The 27,023-nt window shown below is 36.7% G+C and overlaps 1 protein-coding gene across 3 annotated transcripts in view; it reads left to right on the forward strand.

Moving 5' to 3' along the window:
* The first annotated feature begins 821 nt into the window (after nt 1–821).
* Nucleotides 822–27,023, forward strand: part of LOC148835071 (attractin-like protein 1) — a 416,291-nt gene continuing 390,089 nt past the window's right edge. For all 3 annotated transcript variants that reach the window (XM_088917388.1, XM_088917389.1, XM_088917390.1), the window contains exon 1: nt 822–1,984. In XM_088917388.1, coding sequence (XP_088773514.1) covers nt 1,734–1,984 — 251 coding nt within the window. In that variant the 5' untranslated portion in view covers nt 822–1,733. The remainder of the gene's footprint in view (nt 1,985–27,023) is intronic.

Below are 27,023 nucleotides of genomic sequence, written 5' to 3' on the forward strand. Positions count from 1 at the left end.
GGGCTCAGTGCAGTTTCTCATGATGCCTACTCTTTCTGTGATAGCTCCACCTGTCCTTATTGCGCACAATTAGAGCTCAACCAATTACCTCTGAAATCTTCTGAAGTTAAAGAAAATATTTGAATGACAAACATGTTGACAGTTTCCAAAATGAAACAGTTGCATAAAATGCATTAAAATTCTCCCCCTTTTTTTTAATCTTAAATGCGTTCTGTAATTTTGGTTTTCTTATTTGTTGCTTATTTATCTGTGTACATGTATGATATATGCACATGGATGATAACCTGAGACAGTTGCTTGCTCCATCTTGTTCATTTGTTGACTTGTAAATGGGAATGTGCTTCAATACCGTGCTCCAGACACCAACAACCCTTTGTGTTAAACACAACCTCCTCATTGCTGTCCTTTTTGAACATGTTCTTCTTGATTTCCAGATGTTTGCTGGGGATCTTGTTCCTTTCTTGGTCCTGAAGAAGTCCAGAAGACGGACTACGTCAATACCTTTTAATTCTCCTCTGTTCCAGAGTAATCTGATTTAGTTTCTTTATTGTGCCTGTGTGGGTCGGGACGTTAAAGTATCCACTGTATTTTGTTGCTGCTTTTTGAATTTGTACGTTCTACATTATTTGGGTGAGTTTATTCTTCGTTCTCCGTGTTTGTTACTGTATTATCATCATCATTAGATAAAGAAAACACGAAAATCGTGATCTAAAGAGACGGTGAAGCATGATTTTGTGCACAAGTGGGAAAATACCCATGTATGTATATTTGTTACTGGCCCTTTAAATTAAGGATTCCGCTCTGCACATGCTCAGCTCTTTGTACTGGAGTTTTTCTGAACCAAGAACAGCAACATAAACGCTGAAGAGTGGAGGGAGTTAAATGTTCCAAAGCTTGCGGATGTGCTTTGTACTTTTCAGAATGGATTAAACGGGAAACTTTACAAAAATCACATGTACTGAATTCTCTGTTAAGATACAGAGTCGGGGCATGGTGAAAATGCGCTTCGAAATGTGAGCAAACCGAGTAAATTCTCTAGGTTGCTGCATCCTTCAGTGCTGCGAACAACACCAGCTACATCCATGTTATTGACTGCTGCTCCAACCATCCAGGGATTTCAAAGCTAAAATCGCGAAAGGGAAATTTTAACCTTTTGTTCCTTCGGTTTTGGCGAGGGAAAGGGTTAAGCGTTGCGGTATTCAGGGCTAGCAAAGCCACACGCGCTTTTAATTGTTAAAAAGAATTCATTGATTAAATATTTGCGCTTTAAAATGGCTGCTCATCAGAGCTTTATAGAATAGAAACAGCTATTATAAGAAATTGGATTAAGAATATATTTTTCTTTATTATGCTCTAAAAATACTGTAAAAAATATCGGCAGTTTATTCCTTTTGTAAAATGTTGGCGAGTGTTCTGTACTGGATCATTTTATACTGAAGTTCTGACCGCGTTGGATAACGAAGTGTAATTCCTTTGAATTTGTGTTTTTTTTGTCCCAGGACGAATATAAAATTGGAAGAAGACTAATATTTCGCTTTCCGTTTCTCCCTCTCCTTCTACTTTGTGTAAAGAGAATGCGATTTTCCTTTTCCAGAGAAAGAAAGCGTTATTCAGTTGTCTCATTAGGTTAAAAAGCGACATCGCAATATTGTAGGAGTCTTAGTCCTTCTGAAAACAGCTGAGAATCCCCAAAACACAGTAGTAATCTATTCTTTTCCAGCTCGAATAATAAAATGGGTGATGAAAACATCTTTAGAAGAGGACTGTTTCTTTTCAAATGGCAAAACTACCCAATTTCTGGATTGAGGCACATCAACAAATACTTAGTGGTTTATATTCTTTTTTACCTGGTGCTTTATACCGAAGCCGCCTTCTCAAAATCCTGTGACAAAAATTGCTATTCTGGAAGGTGTTTCAATGGGACGTGCATCTGTGACCAAGGATGGGTAGGAGACCAGTGTCAGCATTGCCAGGGCAGATTCAAGTAAGTATTAAATAACCCAAATGAGTGTCCTTTCTGTCCGCTGGCTTAGTCGTTTAGATGGTTTGGGGGGAACAAGGGTCCTGTAGCCTGTTTAGAGGCATTGTTCTTTTGTATCCATCTTATTGCACTTTTACGATTCAATTAGTTCTGTCGTGATAAAGCTACTGCATTTTTGGCTACTTTGATCTGGTAACACTTTACTGTAAGGGTTGCTGTGCGATGTGGGAATGAGTGCATGCGTATTTTTTAATCTTGTTCAGGTGAATGAATCCACACAGCCTGAGCTCCAAACATTCCTTTTGTTGCGTTTTTGCTGTCTCTATGGGCAAATCGTGAGACTGGATAAGTCCTCAAATCTCCCCTTGAGAGCACCCCTCTTAGATTTCGTCATATCCTAACAATTTCGCTCAGCCTTATCGTTTGAGTGGAAAAGCTTGAAAAAGAAAAGAAGGTAGTATAATTGAAATAATATTTTGTGCGCCGCCTGCAGGAGTCTTGTACCTCGAAAGAACTGCAAATTGGGGGAGAAAGGCGTGAAAGCTTTCATTATAAGCTTGAAATTAACAAGATGATACTGGAGTATATTTGCAACCTTTGGCCTTGATGGGTTTAATGAATATGCACCATTTACATATGTTTGAGCCTCGACGGACGGTAACCCTTTTTCGGTGAAGTGTGGCACAAATTGACATTTAAGAGACTGGTTAAAAAGTGATTGCTTTCTTTATTATTTGATAATTACAGACGCGCGATTAAGACACTCGGTGAAACATGACAAGAAGCACATTATTGTAAAACGTTTTTAAAAGTTTAACACCGAGAAAAGGTAAAACCAGCCTAAAAATATTTCAAACGATGTATTTTTCTCTTGCATTCATATTTTCATTGTCAACCAAGTGACCTATAGGAAGAAGGAAACATGCTATTTTTTACTGTACGATGTGGAAAATGTTTTTCCTACATCTTATTTTAATACTTAATTTGGTCGATGTCTTTAAACAAAGGTCACGTACAAGGGTTAAATGATTAAAATCTCAAGGCTTATCAAGGTAAACATTTTACGTCACAGAACTGCAGTATATGTGCTACATTGTGAACAAAGTGCCATAGTTTACATCGTGCAGAATACAGCAACGCGTTTTATCGTGTTTGACATTTGGTCATTTAAAATATTTGACTGGTAACTATTTTCTGAGTTTATGTTGAGAGATTAGTCTCTTAACGACCTAAATACAATAAAATTTAAGGTATCTAAGGTATGGTTTTCAGAAACAGTTGATTGGAATGGCAAAGGCGTTCTTTCAGTTTTTATTCTCCTGCAAGAATCCCATGTTGATAACAGTTTTCTCTAATATTAAAACCTCGAAATCTAGAAAAATATTAATTCCATATATATAATACATTGTTTTACAATGTCACCTATTTTACCCAGTCTAACTCCGAGTGACGTGAAACTGCACGTGTGAATTTTGGGATTCTTCTTTTCGATAAACCCGATAGTATTTCATTCAACGACATCAGCCTCTTTTTTCTCAGTTTCTAGTGGTTAATACTTTCACTTTGTGCTTCGATAGTTTAATCACTATCAGAATGGTGTTTTGCTGCACAATGTTTTAAAGGTGGTTTGGTTGCTCTGTGCAGGAATACAGACTGCCATTTAAAGTTATACAAAAGGACGAGGGTTTTGCCTATAAACTTAAGGTGCGGAATATTGAAGTTTAACAAGCAAGTCCTATTTCAGGTAACAGTCTGGTAAGGTGATTTTATTTTTCACGTGGCGGCGGTGTTCATGAAAGTTTAACAAAGTTGGATTTTTCTCTTGATTGGCAACAGGCATATACGACGTCTGTCGAGTTTGGCAGCGAGAGAGTTGTTACAACACAAGTGCTCGTTTTCTTGGAAAATAACAACGTTTTTAAACAGTGAGAGACCTGGTGGTTCGGTGCTATAAAGATGAATGTGAAATGACAAAGCTCTGCTTGCTGTCTGGAAAATTCCAGTTTTGAATGTAGAGTGATCAAACTGATTTTCTAATGCCAGGAAGATAGTTCCTAGCATTGACTTGGTACTTTTAATTCCCCAAGGATAGCGTGTATAGGAGAGTTACACTGTATATGTAAGTGCAAAACCCCAGATTCCTTACCAAAAGTTTAGAACATCTATATATTTTCTAGGAATGCTTAAATCTGTATAGAAATGCAGCATAAACATCTGTTTTTATGGCTCTGCATTGTATTGTCTTCCACAGGTCCTATCTTGTTTTGATGTTATAAGGGTCGCCCTGGAAGTCAAATTACATCTCTTCTGGGCTAAACATTATCTGCATGATTTTAAGGAAGGGATGGCATAAGAAGGGGTTTTATGATTTGTTTAAAAAAAACAAATTTGTTTAAGTAATTACATCACTTTATTTCTGTATTTCAATTCTACAACATACAACAGTGCATTTTATACATATTAAAGACAACTAACAAGAGACCTCAATCAGATTTTAGAATTTGTCTGTACCTAGTATTTATTTTTACCTTTTGAAAATGAGTGAAGAATTGTTCTAAAAATAATAAAAGAAAATGACAGAATAGCACAAACTAAGGCCCAAGGTGCTGACAACTTAATTTATTAGGCCTGTCTCTAAGTGTTGTTTTTTGTTTTTATGTCACTAGTTTAATTTCTTTTGAAAAAACCTCAATTATAAAACTTTAAAGAATATATTTTTGTGGACAGTATTGTAAATGATACTGGATATCAGTTTTGTTTGAAGTCAGATCTTGTTTTCTTTTTTTATAAAGGTGGGTTGCTTAATTTTTTTTTCAGAAAAAAGTTTTGTTTTTGTTTTTATAAGGAACCCATAAGGAACAGATAAGTTATACACTGCCCTACACTTGCCAGCACTATTAACTTTAATAGTGTTTTAAAACTGTTTTATATTTGCATTGTTTAGGTATTTCATTAGTTATGTGCAGTTGTTTACTAGACAAAATGTGCCAAATGTTTATTTTTAATGCTAAAGTTAAATATTTTAAGTGTTTGACTATTCATTTCCAGCTGCATTCCTCAGTCCTAAAAATGTAAAACATTGACAGATATTAACATGAAGAATTTTTCTACTGTGTAAATTTAAATTGTAGTTTGCAGAATGAGACTGAACATGTGAATTCACTCATTTGATCTAACAATGCTATTTGCTGATAATACAGTGAATGCAATTGTTTTGAGATGGCCTTTTCTGTTAAAAAAGGTGTTACATTTTGTTTTGAAATCAGCAGATCTGAAGTGTGAAAAAAACAAAACGTGCCAATAAAAGTAAAAAGCAAACAAAAAAGAGGAACAACAAAAAGGCAAATGAAAATCCGCATTTATACACTAAGTGTCTAACTTGAGACTTTTGTGCATTTGATATGCTTACAGGTTTGAAGTTCACATTTCCTTTTAGTGAAGAATGTAACCACTTTATCTGGTCGTCATACCCGATGATGAGCATCATGCAGAGTGATAGAATGATGATGTAGAGTGAAGCTGAAGTGAAGGAGTTAAATACATGTATCCCTCATGAAAGGAATACTTGCTCACTAATACGAGTGAGGCCTTTACACACATTTTTGCGATACGAGTTTACTTTCCGCTCTGATATGAGCACCAACCATGTAGCTTTGTATTTCATTTATATTTTTCACTCCTTTCAATTGTTCTCTTAACTATCTTAAGATGAGTTGTAAAGGTTTTATATTATAGTGTAGAATAATGTTTTGAATCCACAATTTGTATGCATTATATTTTTTCACAAATTTTATCTTGCATGTGCACACTATGAACTATAAAAATCACCAGATAGCTTGATGTTCTATCTTACTTTTACAGTTATGGGTTTTATGCTGTTTTTGACAGGATTCACTTAAGATCAACAGTTTGTTTGGTAACAAATTTGGATTAAGTTCATGCCATTTATTGTTCATGTGCACTATATAAATTGTACAAATTGTATGCAAAGCTAAATTTGTTTTATAAACAACATGTATATTTACAAACTCTGTTTTTATACATTTCTTCATATCTATCAAGGAGTGCCAGTAATTCCAGAGTCCACTGTAGCTGCTTCATTATACATATAAACATAACAGGTTGATTAAGAAGAGAAGCGTTGGTGAATTCTACTTGTTGTAACAGACTTAGGAATTTATGGTGCCAAATACATAGGACAAGTACCTCTGTTCAACTGGTTTATGGCCAGTTACAAGAATGAGGACACTTTTATATGTATTTTAACTGGAATTTAGTGTCGCATTAATGAGTTTTAGCCTACAAGCAGACATTTTGGAACCAACTGTGTTTGTGCAGTGAGCGATTTTGTACTGTTCTGTATTAGGAAGAAAGTTAGTCTCCTGATTAATCAAAACGAATCAAAACTTAATCATTTCTGGTAACTGTATTACTGGGCTGTTCTAGTGCTCAAAGCAAATACTCAGTTTTTGTTTTATCTGATGCTGAATAAATGATACATGCTTTTATTTAATCAAGATTATGTACTGGAGTTTCTACTAAGCTACAGTTGTAGGTTTCCCTGGCTAAGGGCATTTGCTAAGTAAATAAATAATGCAGCATTCTGTCCAGAGTTCTGTGCCTCATGTGCTAACTAATGCCACTCTACCTCAGCATGTAAGGCCTATCCTGTGTAAATTAAATTTTTGCCCCGTGACATTTTGAGTGGATTTAAAGGTTTTCCCCTGCTCTCCAGGCTACTTTAAGCACAGTATTGAATATAGACCAATACTTAATCTGAAGTGCATTCTTATTCTACTGAAGACCAGGGAGAATACAATAGGCGATGGAGCCTTTTCATGTGCAGCTTCATGACAGTGAACCATGTTGCCCAAATCCATTTTAGACTTTTCTGAATATGGATTTTGAATTTGTGTATTTTTTAAAGCTCACTTAAAAAATAGTTTTTTTTACAGGAGATTTAATACATAACATTGCAGTGTTGTTTTTACTGGTTCACTTTGCTGTGTATTTTAAATTTACAAAGCTTTGAATTTTTTGTGCTCAACATTTTATTTCCATTGCTATTACAAATTGCAGGATCCGTGATCCAATATTGTGTATACCTGCTATCGTAGTTGGTGCAGTAAGCAGTTATAGTTGGTACCCTTTGATCTGTATGAAGCCCACTATTAGATTGTGAATAGCATAAAAACAAAAGTATACAATACATCAAGCACCTGTGCTATCCTTATTTTTTTAAATTGGCTTGTAATATAAAAAAAGGTGGTATGTAGTAAATGTGGAATCACATTAGCTTTGAAACCAATTTAATATAGTCTAGATTTAGCCTCCTTAATAAGGAATACTAGATTGTTACCTGAAATGAATATTTATCTGTAGTATGTAAATTGCCAAACTTGTGTATAGCCATTACACCTGAGTCAAGTCGTTCCAAAAAGCACCAGTCTGGCACCCTAGACAGAGTGTACTGTATGAGCATTATTAATAAGTCCTGAAGAAACCATTTTAGACATCTGGGCTTTCTGTTCATGCTGCCCTGAAGATGGGATTTGACTGTTGCGATGAAGGTTATGTGAAATCATTTTGCCAGTGTCTGATTCAGTGCTTGTGCGTTAGCAAGGATCTGCTGTAACTGCAGGTATCTATTGAAGGATGCTCCAATTAGCTCTATTGTACCAGTTTCAAAAACTGGATGATGTGTGTTAGAAGCTCCTAGGGTGGTGGTGTTGTGGGATAATTAAAAATGTGTAATTGAGTGTTTTCAGTACTGGATTTGTCTAAATGTTGTACAGGACTGCACTATACTTACAATTTTGTTTTCCAAAACCATCTGCTGGATTTTATTCCAGCCCAACTCATAATTATGTAAGTGAACCAATTATTGTTTTTAAGTATGATTAACATGATCTTTAATCATTGATGAAATATGCCTAGAAAACCTGACATATTCCTCTGGACCAGGGCTGCAGGTGAAGTGTTTCAAAGGGAAAGCTAGACTGCTGTTGTTTTTATTTTGTCTAGTCTAGGGATTATGATATTATAAAAATATTCTCAAGGTATTCTGTTAAAAATTGAAATCGCCTGTGTGTTAGTTATGGATGGCAGTAGGTCTATATTGGTGGAGCTCAATTTACAAAACCGCATCTCCAAGCTGTTTTCTATGCAATGCTGAACATTGTAAAATGCCAGCACTACATCTTGAGTAGATATGTAGATGTCATCCCGCCTTTAAATTTAAACCAGTATAACTTGAAATGTACAGCAAGTCTAAATTTAAGTTGGTCTTATTTCTTCCATGTCATTTACTTGTAACACTAGCCAGGTGCAAATAACCTGAAATTTCATGTCCTGCAAGAAATTCTGCATATTTTAACAATAAGAAAATAATTTGTAGATTACTGTCTTTAAATGGATTGGATTACTTTTAATAAATATTATGTAAGGACCTGGTTATAATTACTTTTGATAAACACACAGCTGTATTTTTTATTTTTTTAAGTTTTGATTCTTAACCTTTATGATAATTCTTTATGATTATGATAATGATGCCTACATTAAGCAATGTTGTTATGCTTTGGTGTGAATTGATAGTAAAATGTTAAGGGATGCAAAAAACACTTCATCAGGAATAAATAAGTGGATAGTTCATTTTGATATTATTTTGATAGTCCTTTTAAGTCTTGTTTCATTGTACTCTCCATGTAACTTAAGATTTTTAAATGCTCAGATTTTGTTTAACTTAAAGTTAATGTATGTAGTAAAATGTATTAAGGTGTCACATTGTTCTAATGTTTTTTTTATTTTAGTCTGTAGTATATTATATTGGACACATTATTGCAAGGCAGATAGGGGGATCTTCTCTTGCTTGTTTAAGAGAAGAGTCATTGAGATGTTAGACAGAAGCCTGGAGGCAGCTTGGATTTACAAAAGATTGAAAGCAGCCATATAGTGTAGAGAGAAAAGGGGATGAAATCTTATTCTAATTCATCTGACTGCATAACTTAATGCTGCTTTAAAATCATTCTAGCTAGTAGCTAGTACTTAAGCAATCAGTCTGGTAGATTCTTATATGTGGCCAGAATGGTAAACTAAATTGTGTGTTGATGGCATACTCTCTAAGTCTTTCAAGATGTAAGGTATGGTTCAAATTGGGTAACTTTGTTTCCCCTAAGCAATTCAGACCCTCCTTGTTTTATTCCCATTGTATGTTGAACATAAAAATAACAAGAACTTAGTTTCTAAAATTATCCAAGTCCAAACTTCCAATAATGTCACATGGTAATTCGTAACATGTACATTTGCTCCATCTGTATTATGGTATTTTTAAAATGATTTTTCTTAAACCACATAGTTTTTAAGGTTGGTACGGTGCACAGCATGAGGTGCCAGAAATAAGTTGGTTGACTGTGATGTTTTGCGATTATGACTTGGAGGATCCAGAATGATGATAAATGAACACAGTGCAGTGAGATGGCCATCTGTTCAGTGACCAAATTAACCTTTTATCCTTATGTGAGAGTACGGTCAGGTTAACACTGTGCTACTTAGCCAAAGTCCATTAAGTCAAATGTTATTTGAGAGGACTGGGCTTATATAAACCTTATAATACTCACCACAACAATGCAGTTAAAGATGTTGGTTCTTGTGTGATGTATAATATTCAGGTAGAAATGAAATTTAACAAACTTACTGTGATTATTGACTAAAGTAGTAGGTTTCTATTAATGTACGTTGCAGCACATCTGCGTTGCCTTTTTCTTTGCACAGGTAAAGACGATTGCGTTGGGGATTCTCAAAACATTTTTCGTTCTTTGACAGGTAATATGCAGTGGTTAATGCAGTCCAGAGCAGCAATTGGAAAAACCTTGTGTCTGTTTTGACCACACTGACATGCTAGGAATGTCATTCTTTTATGGTTTCTGCAGTTGGTTTCCTCCATGGTTCAGATATTTACTTTGAACTTAGAGTGCCAAGTTTTCATGGTTATTTGCCCTGTTTATGTTAAGTAGACTCATGTCAGTTATCACAAGTGTATGACTAGTGTAAGTATGAATTATGGTTACTGTAGCTTTTACAGTTTGCTGCATGTCGCTTAGTTTGCACATAGTTTTTTTTGCTGTGAATGAATGAATAAGGTGATAATCAGTCCTTCTCACTGCTAAGATCCTTGTAATAATGTGGAGGAAAGTGTGAGCAACATGAACATGGCTCGGATGCTGAAAAGCCATTTGCCGTTTTACAGACTGAACTCTAGAGTGCCTTACAAAAGAGTCATCATCAGTTGCAGGTGTGATGCATCTTTCACTGATGTTATTGCAAGGTTACTGGTGCTTGGCAAGTTCTAGGTGGGTCAGCCCTGTCTTCAGACTCTTTTGAGTGTGTCGCTGGTAGACCCTGCCTGACAGTCCCTCCTAACCCCAGAAGTGCTCAAACCATTTAGTGTTGCAGCTTGGGCAGATCCGGTACTGAAGAACTAATGTGATAGTTCATAATCAAACTTGCAAAAGTTGGACTGCGAATTGCTTTAGCCTCTTGGCACATTTTTGAAAAAATCTTGTTTTATTGTGTAATGGCAGTTTTTTTCCCAAGGAACATGAATGGCAAAGCCTAGCAGACGCCAGTGGCGAATGACAATTGTGTGCGTCCTTGTTACAAAATGAGCTCAACCCAGAAATGTTCTTGTGAATGCAGTCTTGTTTGGCAATGATTAGACGTGTACAGTATTTATCTTAATATGTATGGCAAGTGTAAGGTTTTCTAAACTTTCTAACAGTTATGTCAGGAATGTTTAAACATCTTATTGTTTCTTCAAATTGCATTCAGGATATACGAGTAGCAAGGCGAGGTGGTTCAGCATTACATTGTATAGAAAACCTCTAAATGTCCCCTCCTGTGCTTACTAAGGTGGTCTCAATCCCTTCCTGCTTATTTAAATGATCTTACTCTCTACTTTCTGACATCATGCTGACTGGGTTGAACTTAAGTGGTTGACACATCTGTTTTATTAGCAGCTCCCTGACTAGAGTTTCTGTGTAGGAGCCAGAGAGCAAGGGAGGCTTGATCTGATACAGCAGACGATTTGCAATTTTCTGCTCAATGCTGCGTTGAGAGTGCTGACCTTGGCTCCAAAACATCTTAATCGTAACTGAAATATTGTGGACGTTCCAAGTTGTACATTATTTGCATTAGTGTCGGATCAAAAGCTTTTTTATGTGTGTTGCATTTGTTATGCAATTTATTCCCCTCCCCAAAAAGGGCATATATGTAACTGTTTAAGTTTTGGATCTTGAAGGTGAAGCTTCAAGGTGAAACCACAGGATTTATTATAGTAAAGTTTTAAGTCTGGAGGAGTTCACTATAAAGTACTCTCCCTTTTTGCCACACTTTATAAAAATGGGGAACTATCCCCTCTTACTTTCCCCTCCTCAGTTTCCAGAAGATGTCTACTCTCTCTCTGCCTTCTTAGCTTTACTTGCTCAATGACAAGCACGCCCTGCAGAGATGAAAAGGCCAATAACACTGTTACTGAATCTGTAAAGTCATCTCTGGTTGTCATTCCCCATGCTGCTGCAGCCGAACCGGTAACGCTTGATGCAATATGGTGGGGTTGTGGTGGCTCCCCTTTTGGTATTTAGTGCTTTTGAAAAGACTAGGAATCCAATTCACAAAGCTGCTATCCTGGTTTAATGGAAAATAAGACTTGAGAAGACCAAAAAATGGCCAAATCATGATAGAGCTATGTTCCAATGTTTTTCTTAATTTATGTTCATATCCAGCCGTTTTGTAATTCCTAATTGTACGTGATTTGGCTTTAAAATCTCAAATCCCCTGTCTTCTGACACACCCACCTGTTGTGCTTTACAGCTGAGTTAACCCCAACTAGAGTAGAAGAGCATTCCTTACTTGACTGCATTGCGTTAGCCAGAAAGGTAAAGGTAAAAAAAGGTAAAAGGGCTCTAGGGTCGGGCAGTGTGTTACAATTTGTAGAATCATGACCACAATTGAATAGTGATATAGTTCAGGCTTGAATAAATGACTCCAGGAACACCTGCACTCTGAGTCTCATTTTGAAGTTTTTTTTCCATTTTAGCTTAAGCAGAAGTTGTCTTGCCTTGTTCTTATTTTTACTAAAGGTATTTGAAAGTGGTATTTTTAGATTGACACTGGGGGCTATAGATGTGGACTGGGACTCCCTTTTGAAGAGTTTCCCTTATTGTATGCCCATGACCCTCAAGCTTTGTTTTGAATCTTGGTCATGTTTCTATGATTTTCTCTTCTGCTGTGCGACAGTCGATTTGAATGGACATGCACATCCTATACTTATTCGCAAACACAAACTAAATCTTTACTCAACAGAACCAGAAATCCTGTGTTGAGATCATAAGACCATCACTGGTAAACACGATGTGTGGAATAAATGAAAAGGACTTTGGCACATGTTCCTTTGACTGAGCCTGTTTCCCTAGAGGCTTGTTAATGTAAGGAGAACATACAGACTCTACCCAGATAGTATCCCAGGTCCAAAATTGAATCCAGTCTCCAGCTCTGCGAGGCAGTAATGCTAACCACTGCGTCATCATGCTGCCTGCTACTGAACATATCCCACTTAATTTTAAAATACTGTCTATTGCATGACAGTGAAGATGCTGCTATAATATTGTGGTCTGTAGCTTTAATTCAGAACAGGATGATTATGTATAGAGGACTAAATATCTGTGGCTTTTCAGTGCCCTGTTATGTAGTGGTGTCTCATGTTCAGAAAAACTATTGTCCTTAATGCATTCTTTGGTTATTATATGTTTTTTAAGTCACACAATAAATTTAAAACAAGATACAATAATTTTCTAGTTCTGGTGTAACTCAAGTGCTTCAGAAGCCAATAGTGCCCAGGTTTTCTTTCTTAAATTATTTCTGGGAGCCAGGCATAACGGCCTGTGAACAGATGCATCTCTTTTATCTTATCTTAAAACTGCATTTGTGGATTAACTGTACTGCGTATCTAGGGGAGAGGTTCACTGAAGGAAACATCCATGAGTACGGGCAGTATAATGGGTTTTTATCATTGTCTCTACCATGGAAGAGTAAAAAGTAATTTATTAAGCATTGCTGCACTCTATCATTGTTGGAAACTCTCCAAGCCATTCTTTAAAGATAGCCACAAATTGCACTTTACCTTGTGCGGCTGTCTTTCACTGTTGGGTGAGCTTTTCTTACTAAACTGAAGCGATGTGCTTTTGATTTATTAATGCGTGAGGTACATGAAAATTCCCACGTGCTCCGATTCAGAGGGTAGAGAATCCTAGCAAACAAGAGCTCAGACATTAGAGGGCAGCCGCACTGATGTGTGATGCTTAAAAAAACCTTTCCGAATAGAAGCTTGTGCCACCCCTGGTGCCGCACGCCCATTCATCAAACATGCTTTCTGTTTTATGCCCCTAAAACATCACTCTGGTAAATATAGCTGCATTAGTGTTACCTAAATGAGCTTGGAAATGTTTACCTTTGATCTTCGCAAGTAACTCGGAATCAGAAACAATGAAATCAAAGCAGTTGCTGTGGAAGAGCAAGATAATACATTAGCATATATCCCTTGGTCATTAGATTACACAGAAAATGTGCTTTATTCATGAATACCACCCAAATGTAGCAGAAATGCATTAACCCTGACTTTATTGGCAAGGTAGGACATGAAATATTAATGTGATGGATTTCAGCTCTTTGGTTCAGCATGTGGAGATTACTGTTTTAATCTTGTTTGAAAAATGTCGCCTTCTTTCTAGAACATTTTCACAATGTATTCATCCTCCGTTCTCTAAATATTACATTCTGAAATTATTGGCAGCGTAGCATGATGTATATCTGCCAAGAAGTTTGTTGATGTATGGGATTAGGTATTGTAACAGCATAATATTTTGGCTGGACACAAAAAATGGCTGCAACCCAAAAATAAATGACATCAGTGGAAGCAAGAATCACTCCAGGCTGAGAGTAACAAACAGCTCTATTAAAACAGATGTTTGAATGAGCGAAAGAGATGCTTTCAAGCAGATTTTGTGGATGAAGTCGGAGAGGAATTATAGATGTCTGGGGGTGGGGTTCAGATCTCACACCAAGCTTTATGTTGGGTGTACTAACAGGATAAAGCTAAGATTTTCTTACGTGTCGGCAGCATATTTTTTTAATCCTATGATATCATTACAGTGGAAATACTGGCAAGCTATTAAATATAGTTGTCTTTGGGGAGTGGAAATGATTTGTGTTAGCAAGAAAGTACTCCTTGCCGTTTAAAAACAACCCTTTAAACAACTTCATTAGAAATCTTTGGCCATGGGTGTTTGTGTATTTTGTATAGAAATATGTAATAGCTATCTGGTGTGTATGTGACTGTCCTCATTTGGCACTGAGCCCATGACAGAAGGTGACGTCTCTCCCTTGGAACCTGACAAGCTTTGGACCTTCACAGCAGGATTGTGGGTGTGAAGATCGAGTTGTCCTGTGAGAACAGTGCTAGAATCCCTTGGCCTTTTTACATGGATTAGACCAAGGCTTTTGCTTCATAATTTATTAGGTTAGTTGTCTTCAGCTATTGAGCTGAAACAACAACAAAATAATATCGCTTCTTCTGTGACCCATGATTATTTCTTTACTTTCTTTGTAAGAGATGCTCTTAATTTGAGATAAAGCATGATGTTCCTTTTGGGGTTAGTGTGGAATTGAAGTAATGACTTTATTTTCAACAGTTGTAGGTTTCAGTTCTGTAATTCATACAGTATATATATATTACAACAACAAAGGACTAAATTTTGTCCTCAGGGACATTCAGCTGTAACTTTCTAATATGGTAGATTTCAAGTATATGATGTCTTATAATAAATCTCCAAAAAGAGAGAAAAAAAGACTTTTCTCGTTCTCTTTGCAGTATTGCAATCAATTATTTAGAAGCTCTTTATTACTCTAGATCAGTGGTTCTCAATCCTTGTTCTAAACTACCCCTGTGTATGCTGGGTTTTATTCATTACAGGGCCCTTAATCACCAGTGCTAATTGGTGCCTAATGTAACTGATTTGTTTGCTGCTTTAGACATTATCTGCACTCAGTCCTTAATTTCAGAAATTTCCTAAAATGCATTATTTCCAATAACCTCAGGACACAACTTTATGCAGTCTCTGTTCAGCATGAATAATTTTCTCTTCCCTTTCTCACTCAACATTAAAACATCTGTCTTAATAGGCGATTGCTTAATAATGAGCAGGCACAGGTGAGAATGACACTGTGTCACACTCCCACAGTGAGTCAGTGCTTTTCTTGTGCTCAAGTCCAATTGCTTATTTCTGCTAGCACACCTGAATGAGGAAGATGTGAAACTTGCTAATTAGTATAGGGTTCATACCAATTTCAAATCACATTCAGCCTTTTATTAAGAGCTGAAAGCAAATTGGGGGGGGGGGGAAGAAAATTGAAATAAATTAGGCTTTTTTAACGTGATTAAGAGCTTGACTGGAGTAAAATTATAAGAGACAGGGGTTTTACAGGACCAGGATTAAGAATCACTGTACTGTGGTATTTCAGAAACCAAAGTATGAGTACAGGAAGAAAGCCTGAACAAGAAGATAACTGGCAGCAATTAGCACTGGCAATTAAGGGCCCAGATGGAACAAAATTAAACAGACGGGTACTCTAGGACTGAGAACTGCTGTAGATAATGCTTGTAAAATGTGGGTTTTAATCTATCGCTTCATTTTCCTAAACTGAAGAAACTTTTTTTTTATAAAGTATTGCTAGGGAATTATTTGAATATTCAAGTAACGTTACATGTGGCATTAGATGTATATTGAAAGGGAAGTGGCAGAGCTACTTTTTTACCTTTTTAAAAATAAAGGTTTGAGCAACTGTTTATCTTGGGCTGCTGTTTGAAAATAAATGGTTTTATCACAGTGCTCCTTAAAAATACTAAGACAATAAGAAATGTATGCTGATGTCTACAGCTGAAATTTCCCAGTGTTGGCTCTAACTGGGACTTTTGTACTTGGAAAGCCATGATGACTCAAACTGCAATTGTTCTAGATGTATAAACCTAAGCATGAAACTATCATTTAAACATTTTGGAGTGCTGAAAGTTTCACACTTGCAGATTTTATTAAACTATACATAATCCAAGGTGGGTATATTTTTCACATGTAGTGCCCTCCAGAATTATTGGCACCCTTGGTAAAGATGAGCAAAAAAGGCTATGAAATAATGTCTTTGTTGTTTATCAGCTTGATCTTACACTGAGAATATGAGAGAAATCTAACCGTTCAGTGAGGTAAAATTATTCAAAGAAAAAAAAATCCTTTTGGAAAAAATAAACATTTTTCTCAAAAACATGTCACAATTATTGGCACCCCTGCAATTTGTACTTTGTGCACCCTCCCTTTGCTCAGATAACAGCACTGTGTCTTATCTTATAATGCTGGATGAGGTGGGAGAACACATACAGTATAAAGGAATCTGAGACCATTCCTTCATACAGAATCTCTCCAGATCCTTCAGAGTCCTTGGTCCTTGCTTGTGGACTCTGCTCTTCAGCTCACCCCACAGGTTTTCAATGGGGTTTAGGTCAGGGGACTGGGATGGCCACTGCAAAAGCTTGATTCTGTGATCAGTGAACATTTTTGTGTGGATTTGGAGGTATGCTTTGGATTATTGTCCCGCTGGAAGATCCAACCATGACCCAGTCTTAGCCTCCTGGCAGAGGCAGCCAGATTCTGATAAAAAATATCCTGGTATTTGATGGAGTCCATGATGCCATGTATCCTAACAAGATTCCCAGGGCCTTTGCAAGATGAACAGCCCCACCACATCACAGATCACCACCATACTTCACAGTGGGGATTAGGTTCTTTTCTGCATGACCTTGACTCTTTGTACACAAAACCCACCCTGTTTGTTGCCAAAAAGCTCTATTTTTGTCTCATCTGACCATAGAACCCGGTTCCAATCAAAGTTCCAGTGATGTTTAGTGAACTCCAGGCACTTAGTTTTGTGGTTTGACGTCAGCAGAGGCTTTCCTCTGGCAAGCCTTCCGAATAGTTTATTGGCATGGAGGTGGTGTATAATTGTAGTTTGGGAGAGTTGATGATCCCAGGATGCAACCAACTACTGCAATTGTCCAACTATGATCCTTGGAGAAAGTTTTGCCTCTCGGACCATCTTCCTCACTGTGTGTGGGGGAAAAATATACCTGCGTCCTCATCCAGGCAGGTTATCACAGCTCCAGTTGTTTGAAACGTCTTAATTATTGCCCTAATAGTGGAGATGGGTATTTTCAGGTATGAAGCTATTTTTTATAGCCATTGCCTGATTTATAAAGGTCAACAACCTTCTGTCTCATTTCATTTGTGTATTCTCTGATCTTCCCCATGTTGATGGATGACTAAGAGTGCTGGGCCTGCATGTTACCTCATGTTTTTACCCCAGTGAAACAGGAAGTCATGGATGACCACTTAAGAGTTCCTTAAGACTCAGGTATGCTTTAAAAAGGTAAAATATGAAAGGGAATATATGTCAATTAGATTTAGTTCATAGGAATTTCTAGGGGCGCCAATAATTGTGACGCATGTGTTTTTAAGAATAATGTTTATTAAGTTTTTTTTTCTTTGAATAATTATACCTCACTGAAAGGTTAGATTTCTCTCATTTTCAGTGTAAGATCAAGCTGATAAACAACAATGACATTTTTTCATAGACTTTTTTGCTCATTTTTTGCTCATAAATATAACATTGTACATTGTTTATGGGGTAATTTTAGTAATGACTGTTTCATTATAACCTTGCCTACATTGATTCTGTTCGTCGCGATCAAAGCATTTTCACAGGCTTTCCTTCGGCAATTTGAGTGGTATAGCACATCTGTGTTACAAGACAACCAGTTATATATGAGATTGAATGTCATAAGACTGAATTGGGGGCTGCATAGCTATAGGCAAATCATATGGCTGTCACTTGGCAAGAGGTATAGATAGTTATTTCAGTAAATAGCAGAAAGCCATTTCACTATAAATCTGTTTGGCATTTGAATAGACTGTTCATGTAAAACATGAAGAGCATGTAAAACTTTGCTCACTTTTTATATATTGATGTGTACTGTTTTGTAAACCCTCTCAAGCATTGTTGTACCATAACAGTCATCGGCACACGGTTGAATTTACCCATCTCTTTTGTTTGTAGCGATTTTTCAAACCCGTTTAACGCTTTTAGATAACTCTTAATGCTTATTAAAACATTTGAGCGTGAAATCTGAAGAATGTCATGGTTCTGACCTTCTGGCCTGTAGATGTTTACCCATGAATGCAATAAGTATAACGTGGGAGTATTATGATTATACAAGTCTGCATTTCCATGGCCCTTTTCAGTCTGCAAGTGCCAGAGCATCTTGTAAATTGGAGCGAATGTGCTTCATCTCCCTCTGAAGAGCGGTGCTCCCTGGACAGCATTTGGCAGACACTGCAGAGCAAGCAGCTTGACGACAGGAGATAAAGTGGAAAAATGAGTAATTGCAGTACTTAGTTTGTCAAATTACATGGTTGATATTCCATATCAGGTAAATCAGATCTTGAAAGCCTTGGCTGGAGATTTCCTTAGTCAAGATACTAGGCTTAGCGTGCATACGTTCAAGTAGGTAGCTGCATCAGCATGCATACACTGCAAAGGAGCAAGTAAAGGTTTAGTCCATGCTGAAAAGAGCAAAAAAAAACCCCACAATGTTTCGGCTGTGTAGCCTTCAGGCACACCTGCTTTCGGTTTTGAACAGCACCATGGGATTGGTGAAGACCATAATTAGTGAGGACTTCAGTTTAACCTCTGAAAAATGCCCCTTCCTGCTGTGCCATAGTCCCCGTCACTGTTTCTGGGTACTGGTTGCAATTTTAATGAGAATGAAGAGCTAAATTTATGAATCTTAAATAAAGACTTATTCAAGCAGCTACTTGTTCTGTAAGATGTAAGATATTGGCAGAGCTTTCCATTTAGTTTTTAAAATAGTTAGACCTGTAGATAGTCAGGGTTATCAGTGGTGGTGATATAAAAAGTTTGTTTTAAGGTTAATTAATGAGTTGAGCTACTTAGCCAGTCCCTGCATAGTTCTTTTATAGCACTGGTACAGTATACAGCATAGTACTGTGATCTTTCCTCTTTAATAAACTTACATTTGAATAATTTAGTAAAACATTGGTTATGTACATCTGTTCCCTGTTTAAGAGTTCAGTTCTTTAGGTGTTTTCGTTACCCGAATCTTATCTTAACTGGAAGTGACCCTTTCTTAACCATTGTGTATACATGCATAGAGAATTACAGTACCATTTATGATATTGCAGCATTCTTACTGTACTTTGCTGTAGCTGTGGTGGTGAGTGAGGAAGGAGGCATAGGAGGGCAGTCCATCAGTTAGAGAAAGAAAGGAAACTTATCCTGCTTATATGGAGAGAGAAATGAAAAAGTTTTAAAACCTTCTAATTAGATTAATTAATTAAACACCAAATTTAGCATACACTTAAAACAAATGGTAATTTCATTAACCTACACTGTTTTGTTCAGTAATTAGAATACACAGTAAATAAAAATAGTAAGAGCACTTGGGTGCTTCCATGACTGTAATATGGATTGTTCACACTTTTCAATGAAAAAGCACAAGATAATATGCAGAAATTACCATCTGTGCGAAAGCTAAGTGAGACTGAGTGTAAAATAAAGCCCCCTGGTGGATGCTGGTGGTGACCGCATTGCGTTTACTCTGCGCTGTTCGTCTGCGGAAGGTAGTTGGAACACTGCTCTTTACTTGTGTGACAAACTTTCTTTACCTTGAAAATTGTGTTATGGGAGCCACGGGAAGCTTTTACATAAAGTTGAATTTGCGTAAGATGAGTCTTGTGTGATCAGGGTAAAAGTTGTGGTTTGCGGACATGTTGGATGAATATGTCACAGACGTGGAAATGTGCATGTTGTATTGCTTTTTGTAATGCTTTATAACATTTTTTTATTTGTTTCACAAAGTATTGCACATGCACCTGATTTCCAATATCCTCTAAATCCAAACATCAATTTGTTTTCACAGCAGTGAAAATGAATAATTCCTTTAACTTATATAGCGCTTTTCTGGACGCTCCACTCAACGTGCTTTACAGGTAATGGGGATCCCCTCCACCACCACCAATGTGCAGTATCCACTTAGATGATGTGATGGCAGCCATAGTGCACCAGAACGCTCACCACACATCAGCTATCAGTGGGGAGGAGAGCAGAGTAATGAAGCCAGTTTGTAGATGGGGATTATGAGTAGGCCATGATTGGTAAAGGCTAATGGGAAATTTGGCCAGGATACTGGGGTAACACCCCTACTCTTTTTGAGAAACGCCATGGGATTTTTAATGACCACAGAGAGTCAGGACCTTGGTTTTACATCTCATCTAAAGGACAGCACCTTTGTGTACAGTATAGTGTCCCCGTCACTATACTGGGCCATTAGGACCCACACAGACTGCAGGGTGAGAGCCCCCTGCTGACCCCACTAACACCTCTCCAACAGCATCCTTAGTTTTTCCCAGGAGGTCTCTGATCCAGGTACTGGCCAGGCTCACACCTGCTTAGCTTCAGTGGGTTGCCAGATGTGAGTTGCAGGGTGAAATGGCTGCTGGTAAAAAAAAAAAAAACATATAGCCAATTTAATAATTTTTTGCCGCAAAACACAAAAGACAACCTCTTCAAAAAGTTGCATTTCAAACTCAAATCCAGCAACAAGTGTTTTTTTAAGACATTTTCCTGGTGCAGTACATAAAAAAAGATCTGCACTTTTCATGACCAACTGCTTATTTGCCATTTTTACGGTAACAGCATTATACAGTGTATAACAAAAGCAAAACCTTGCTAATTGCAAAATATCAAAACCCCAATGTCCTTACAGTGTAGTAACAAATTTTTCTCATCAGTATCCCAATAATGGTCCTTATAATAAATTGGAAAGAGGCGCTTTTTTCTTTAGCTTCTTTGATGTAAATATTTTTGGACCATTTAGAGATTAAGGGGGGGTTTGTAGGTGGTCAGAGCAAGGCCAGAGTCCCCCCTCCCCCCTTTTTTTGTCTGCCTGTCAATCAAGTGAAGGTCAAAAATAAACTCTTATGTTGGAATCCCACAGGCTGAAAAGTTGATTTTTAAAACCTTAATCTTTATAGCATTGCCCGTATTATTATTAATAATGTTTTTTTTTATTTTGGAAGGCTGTGAAAACTGTCAGTACTATCTATGCTTTTCTGCTTTTCATTATAATGCAAGATTAAGGAGTTTAAGGGAAAACGTCACTGAAGGGCTGTAGGGTTTAAGGAGGGGAAGAGGTTAAGGGCCACATTTGCACCTAAAATATGACTAATGTTCTTTCTTACCCTTCATTTAGGTCTGATTTATTGTAGGCATTTTTTACATCGTTGTAGCTGTTTTCCAGTCTCTATTTTCTTTCTAGGACAGAGAAAATACAAGTAGTATTTTCTGGAAGATTACTGAATTATTTCATATATTATACACTGTCCTTCACTCCTTTCACAACCCAGGGGCTTTATAAGCACAAATTAGGTGCAGTGTAATCTAAGGACTAAAACTGACATTACGGTCAGAGACAGTAATTCCCACTGCGTCTCAGCATGCTCGCAGTTCATCCGTGGGGTTTGGCTCTTTTGTTCTTATCTTTAGTCCTTGGAGTCCATTTTAACAGCATTTCAGCCTCACCAAAACACACATTCTGCTTGTTTTTGTGTTGATGTCTAGATTTCCACAGAGAGACTCAGTGGTTAAAGTGGCTGGCTTTGTCAATTTTTTCCATTTCTAGAGACCTTGGTTAAATATCAGAAATACAATTAGACATGGTTTTAAATTGAAGCCCTCAAGTGAATACTGCTCCAAAAGATGAAACATCTATGTAGGGTGGATTGTTAGTGGCCTAAAATCAGGTAACCTAGAATTGGTAGTTCATCATTGATATGGAACAATCTTATAGTGGCCTTTGAAGATTGTACCGTAATATATTAGATGGTGTTTAACCTTTTTTAAGTTTAATTACCCATGCAGAAAATATCTTCACGATACCGTTTTCTCTAAATTTATTGTACGTGTCAGCTTCTGTATTTCCAGTTGCTGAGAAACCTGTCATTTTTTTTGTTTGAATCTATGAGTTTAGCATTTCATAGGCTCCCTGAAATATTGGGATAATCTTTTGATATAACACATTTGCCTAGGGAAAGAAACTAATGACTGTACTGAGCTCTATTATGTGTAAATTATGTTAAATTCTGTGTAAGATTGGACATATCCATAGTCCTTTCCAAAACTTACACTTTGAAAGAGCATTTTTTTTCCATTTGTAGATGTTCTTCTAAATAATTAAAAGGGTCTATGCAGAACACTTGCATGGAACCTGATCTTTCTTTGAACACATTACGCTTATATCGTAGTAACAGACTCTTTTCAGCGAGCTCATTTGTGATCCCTTATTGCATTGTTAAAAGTAATTTGCTAGTGTAGGTTTTGGTCCTACTATATTTTGTTTTGAAAGAACAACTGAAATGCTCCATTCAGCAAATACCAGTCTTTATGCCATGTTTCATCACAGATGAAAACTACCAGTGGCATTGTTTTAGTGGAATTTTACAATAGAATCTGTTTCTTTGTCTTCAATGTGCCAAAATCTAAAATATTTTCAGAAACAGTTTGTCTTTGAGAGGACTGATCACAAGATCAACTGGGGAAAAGGGTCTTTCTGTAGTGCTCTTACTGCAAGATGTTTTTTTTCTTACTAAGGAGACTTCTATATCAGAAAGACATTTTATGTTCACAACTCTATTTGGAGGAACACATTTCTAACAACATAAACAAGGGCCAGTAGATAAATTACCTTATGTGGATCCTGTGTAGATTTATTTAATTGAAAAATGCAATAAAGTATTCAGTTGTTGTGACTGAATTAGGAATCCAGATTAATTGTAGTATAAGGTATTTATTTTATGCACTTATCATGAATCACTAATACAAATGTGAATGATACTGTGGCAAATTTACTTTTGCTTAATGCCTTTGGTAAAGCTGTTTTTTAGGTTACACCTCCAAAACCTAGATGTGTCATTTATAGAACCCATTTAATTAAAGTATGAATGTAAAGATAAACTCAAACTGCAGGCTGTCAAAGTTGCTTAGCTTTGACAAATGAGTGAATACTAAGGGTGCATGTAACAGGGTTATACCTGTTTCTAGAGGTTCTTTGAAATGTCATCTTTCATTTGTAATTCTTGTAATCCAGCTTCCAGAATCTTCAGGACATTAAGGTGACTTTCATTCTGTGGATTCTCTAGTGGGTTGAAATTCTTCTGCCTTAAAGGTGAACTGCAATGCTATTTTTATATTTTGGGGATAGAAAGAATCAGCATTGATGAGAACATTTCAAACCATGATATAAGTAAAATGTCTACAGTGACTTGTAAAACCTCCAGTTTACATCACAATCTAGTTGAAAATTCCAGGTATGCACAGTGCCATGTTCTGTGATTCAGAACAAGGCAACAAGTCTTCTGGTGATGTGGCTCTATTACATTGTACCTGTATATAAGTACTGTAGGTTTGTGAATACATCGCTTTAAATCCAGTAGAATACTGCTCTCGATTTTGAGACAGTTCTGGTGAAAAGTACTAGTTAACTCTGCGTGTAGATTCCGTTGGCACTTTTCTGTGGTGAAATGTCTGCTCTGCAACTTGCATGTGTTTATACCTACATCACATTACATTAGTCATTGTAGTGACTGGTGAGCAGGAAGGGGCCACTTCACATTGCTGTTTGTGGAAACTCTAGCTCTCGGCCGTGGTGAGACCAGGGGTTTGCAACAATATGGCGATTTACAGTACTTTAACAAAGTTCACGATTTTGTATTGAATTTGAAATTTATGCAATTTTTCTATAACGTCAGTTCATTTATTTTGTTACCAAGATTTAATTACCAGTCTGAGAAATTGGTAATGCAGTTCCTCTTTAAGTGGTTGGCCTCATGGAGTAGCAGGTCTAAGAGTAATTTGGGCTGTTTGACTGAAATAAGGTCTTTGTCCGAGATGGTGTTTCAACGTATGATCTTGATATGCTTTACTTTAGTGCTGTGTCACCATTTAAGTGAAGCAAGTACTAGGCAGTTCTGTACTTTTTTGTCATGTCATTTTTGATGCATTTTTAGATTGGTCATTTTCAAAAGCCTGAAAGACTTGGCTTAAGACTATTTCTGCCATTGTTAACTCCCTTTAAAAAAAAATCTAAACAAGGTGATTAACTGTTGTTAATTGTTGCTGGGCTGAAAACTAGATTTGTGTAAAATGAAAAGTTAGATGACAAAGAAAAAGTCTTGCAGAATCCTTCCAAGTTTAACTAATATACTAAAACCATTTGGAATTTGCTTAAATTTGCTTCTTAATGTTGTAAAGTTCAGTTGTGTGATATATGGAATATTCACAATCTGTATTCATATGCAGGAGGAAGGGTTTTAGTTCAAAGGCTTTTTTTCCTAAATAGAAGTGGTAGATCTTTTTTTCCTGGCCTGGAGACACACTACAACTCTTCCCCAGACTGTAAATAGATACCAGCAGCAGCAACATTGAGTTCATCTGATCTGGAAGCTAATCAAGAGTCATTTAATTATTTTTGATGTATTGCTTGGCAACCTGTAAATAACACTGCTTTTTTCGGTGCTGCTGAGTTCATTGTTCCTATGCCTGTCCTGCAAACAACTTTGCAAAAAATAAATCTTGGCAATACTTGTGGAAGTATAGGAAATTTTTTTATTTAATGGCATAGCTAATGCACTTTGAGTTGATAGATGTTTTTGCTTCATATTTCTCATTATTTGCTTCACCAACATACATTCAAGTTATTTTTGCATTTGTGTGTGCTGCACTGAGCAGGCAACCATGATTTGAAAACAGTAAATTTTTAACCATCTATTACATTTTACGAGAATAGTTTCACTTGGAATTATTAAATAGTGTAACAGTTTTTCACTGACCTTTGCTGTCTCTTTGGTCTGGGGTTCACTTTGTGTGGATTTTTCATGCTCTCCCTATGTTTGGAGGAGTTTTTGTCAGTGGTTTCTTTCAGCCTTCAAAACACGTGTTGGTTAAGTGTTAATGAGATTTATTGTGCAATGAAATTACAAATGAAAATTATTGATAGGTTGACAACTGCATAACATGTTTGGATACTTTCTGAATTATGCTAAATCATCTAGATGTTTATCATTAGAGTTCCAAAATGTCTCATTTGTCCATATATTGGACATTATTTATACAGAGTTAGTGTGTGGTGTCAGGAGAGGGGCCTTTTCAGTTGTGAAATTACCATTAAAACATTTATCTTCATAAAAAAACTGAACACTTTAGCCAGATCTGGAAAATAGGAGATCTGCTTGATATTTTGCCTTCAGAAAGGAAAACAAAAACTGAACCCTCCAATCATCTTGGTCTCAGTGCAATAGGATCAGGCTCCCTTCTTGTCAGGATGTGTGTGGAAGCTGGTGTGCAGTAGCTTGCCCAATCATGGTTGGATCCATTTAGGATTTGAGAAAACATGTTCCTCTATGATTACAATGAAAAGACATCACTCACAGGAGTCTTCCATTTTCAGCCTTTTGTCCATGACCATTACATCAAGCTCAAGCAATGAATAGTCTTGCACAAGCATAGCATTACCTAGCCAATCCCATCCCTAATGCCAAGCATGGTGGTGGCAGCATTATGTTAATGGATAGCAAAGTTGGTAGAGAACTATGTGAAAAGGTTTGCAGTTTTAATTGCTGTAAAAAGTGCCTCCACCAAGTATTGACACAGGGGGTGAATATTTATGCAGTTAATATTTTAATTATTTTTTCTTCACGTTTTTTTAATGACATTTTATTTTTTTACCCATAAGTGTTTGACGATTTGGGTTTCGCTTAACAATTTTCTCTTTGAAAGATACACATGCATCCTTTGTGATTCAGCAAAATGGGAAAGGGGAATACTTGCATATTTTTGCAAGGCCCTGGCTAAAAACATGACCTGCAGAAGTATGATCTTTGACTGGCTTTTATCAGTTGCCTTCAGGTTCATGGAAAACAATTGTCTATCCTTTCAGTCAAAGAAAATGAACAAGTCTATGAGATGCCACCATGCAGAGTCAGCAATTTTACTGATGCACAACTTTGTTGCTGGTAAAATGAAAGTTTTCTTTCATGATTTGTTAGCATACAACTTATGCATATTTGCATATGGATAGCGGCAGCCATATTGAACTAAATGTTGAACATGTGCAGTTGCACAATTTCTGAGTTTTTAAATTTAAATTTTTAAATTTAAAACTACTATGTGGGATCTTGTATGTATGCCTCAGAAAAGCAGATTACTGTGGTTGCTGGACTCCCAGCACATTAATCAAAAGCTTCATCTGTTAAACCTCAGAAGTTTTATTAACTGGATTGTAAAATGATTAATTTGAAAAAGGAGGGGTGTTTCAATCAAGAAAACAAAACGGAAAAACTAAGTAAAGGAAGCTGTGGCCTTCTATTGCAAAATATAGGAAAATTAAAAATCTAAACAAGAATACACGTAGCATTAAGTTGAATTCATTGCAGAAATCTCCCAAGTTCCCCTTTTCACACTTTTTTTCCCCATCCTGTATTGTACTGTTGTGTTTACAAAAAATAAACAATACAATGTTACCGTTTATGTTCAGAGTCTTTCAGTGCACCACCATTTTTATGAGAAGTTTACACTGGCCTAAACCTTGCAGAAGTTTATAAATCAATTATGCTAATAAGCAACGATGTTGGTGGCGTTATTAAAATTTGCTTGTTATCCCTATTTTTGTAAATTCACAGCCTGCAGTATGTGCATTAATCACTGTTTAAATTTTCAGAACGGATGACCTTGGTGGAAAGGAAGTTTTGTGGTGTTTCAACATCTTTCAGAATTACAGACCTAAGCGGTTTCTGCCATATTTAGGCATAATTTT

The sequence above is a fragment of the Atractosteus spatula genome, chromosome 5, assembly GCF_055471065.1.
Source record: "Atractosteus spatula isolate fAtrSpa1 chromosome 5, fAtrSpa1.hap1, whole genome shotgun sequence".
Taxonomy (NCBI): Eukaryota; Metazoa; Chordata; class Actinopteri; order Semionotiformes; family Lepisosteidae; genus Atractosteus; species Atractosteus spatula.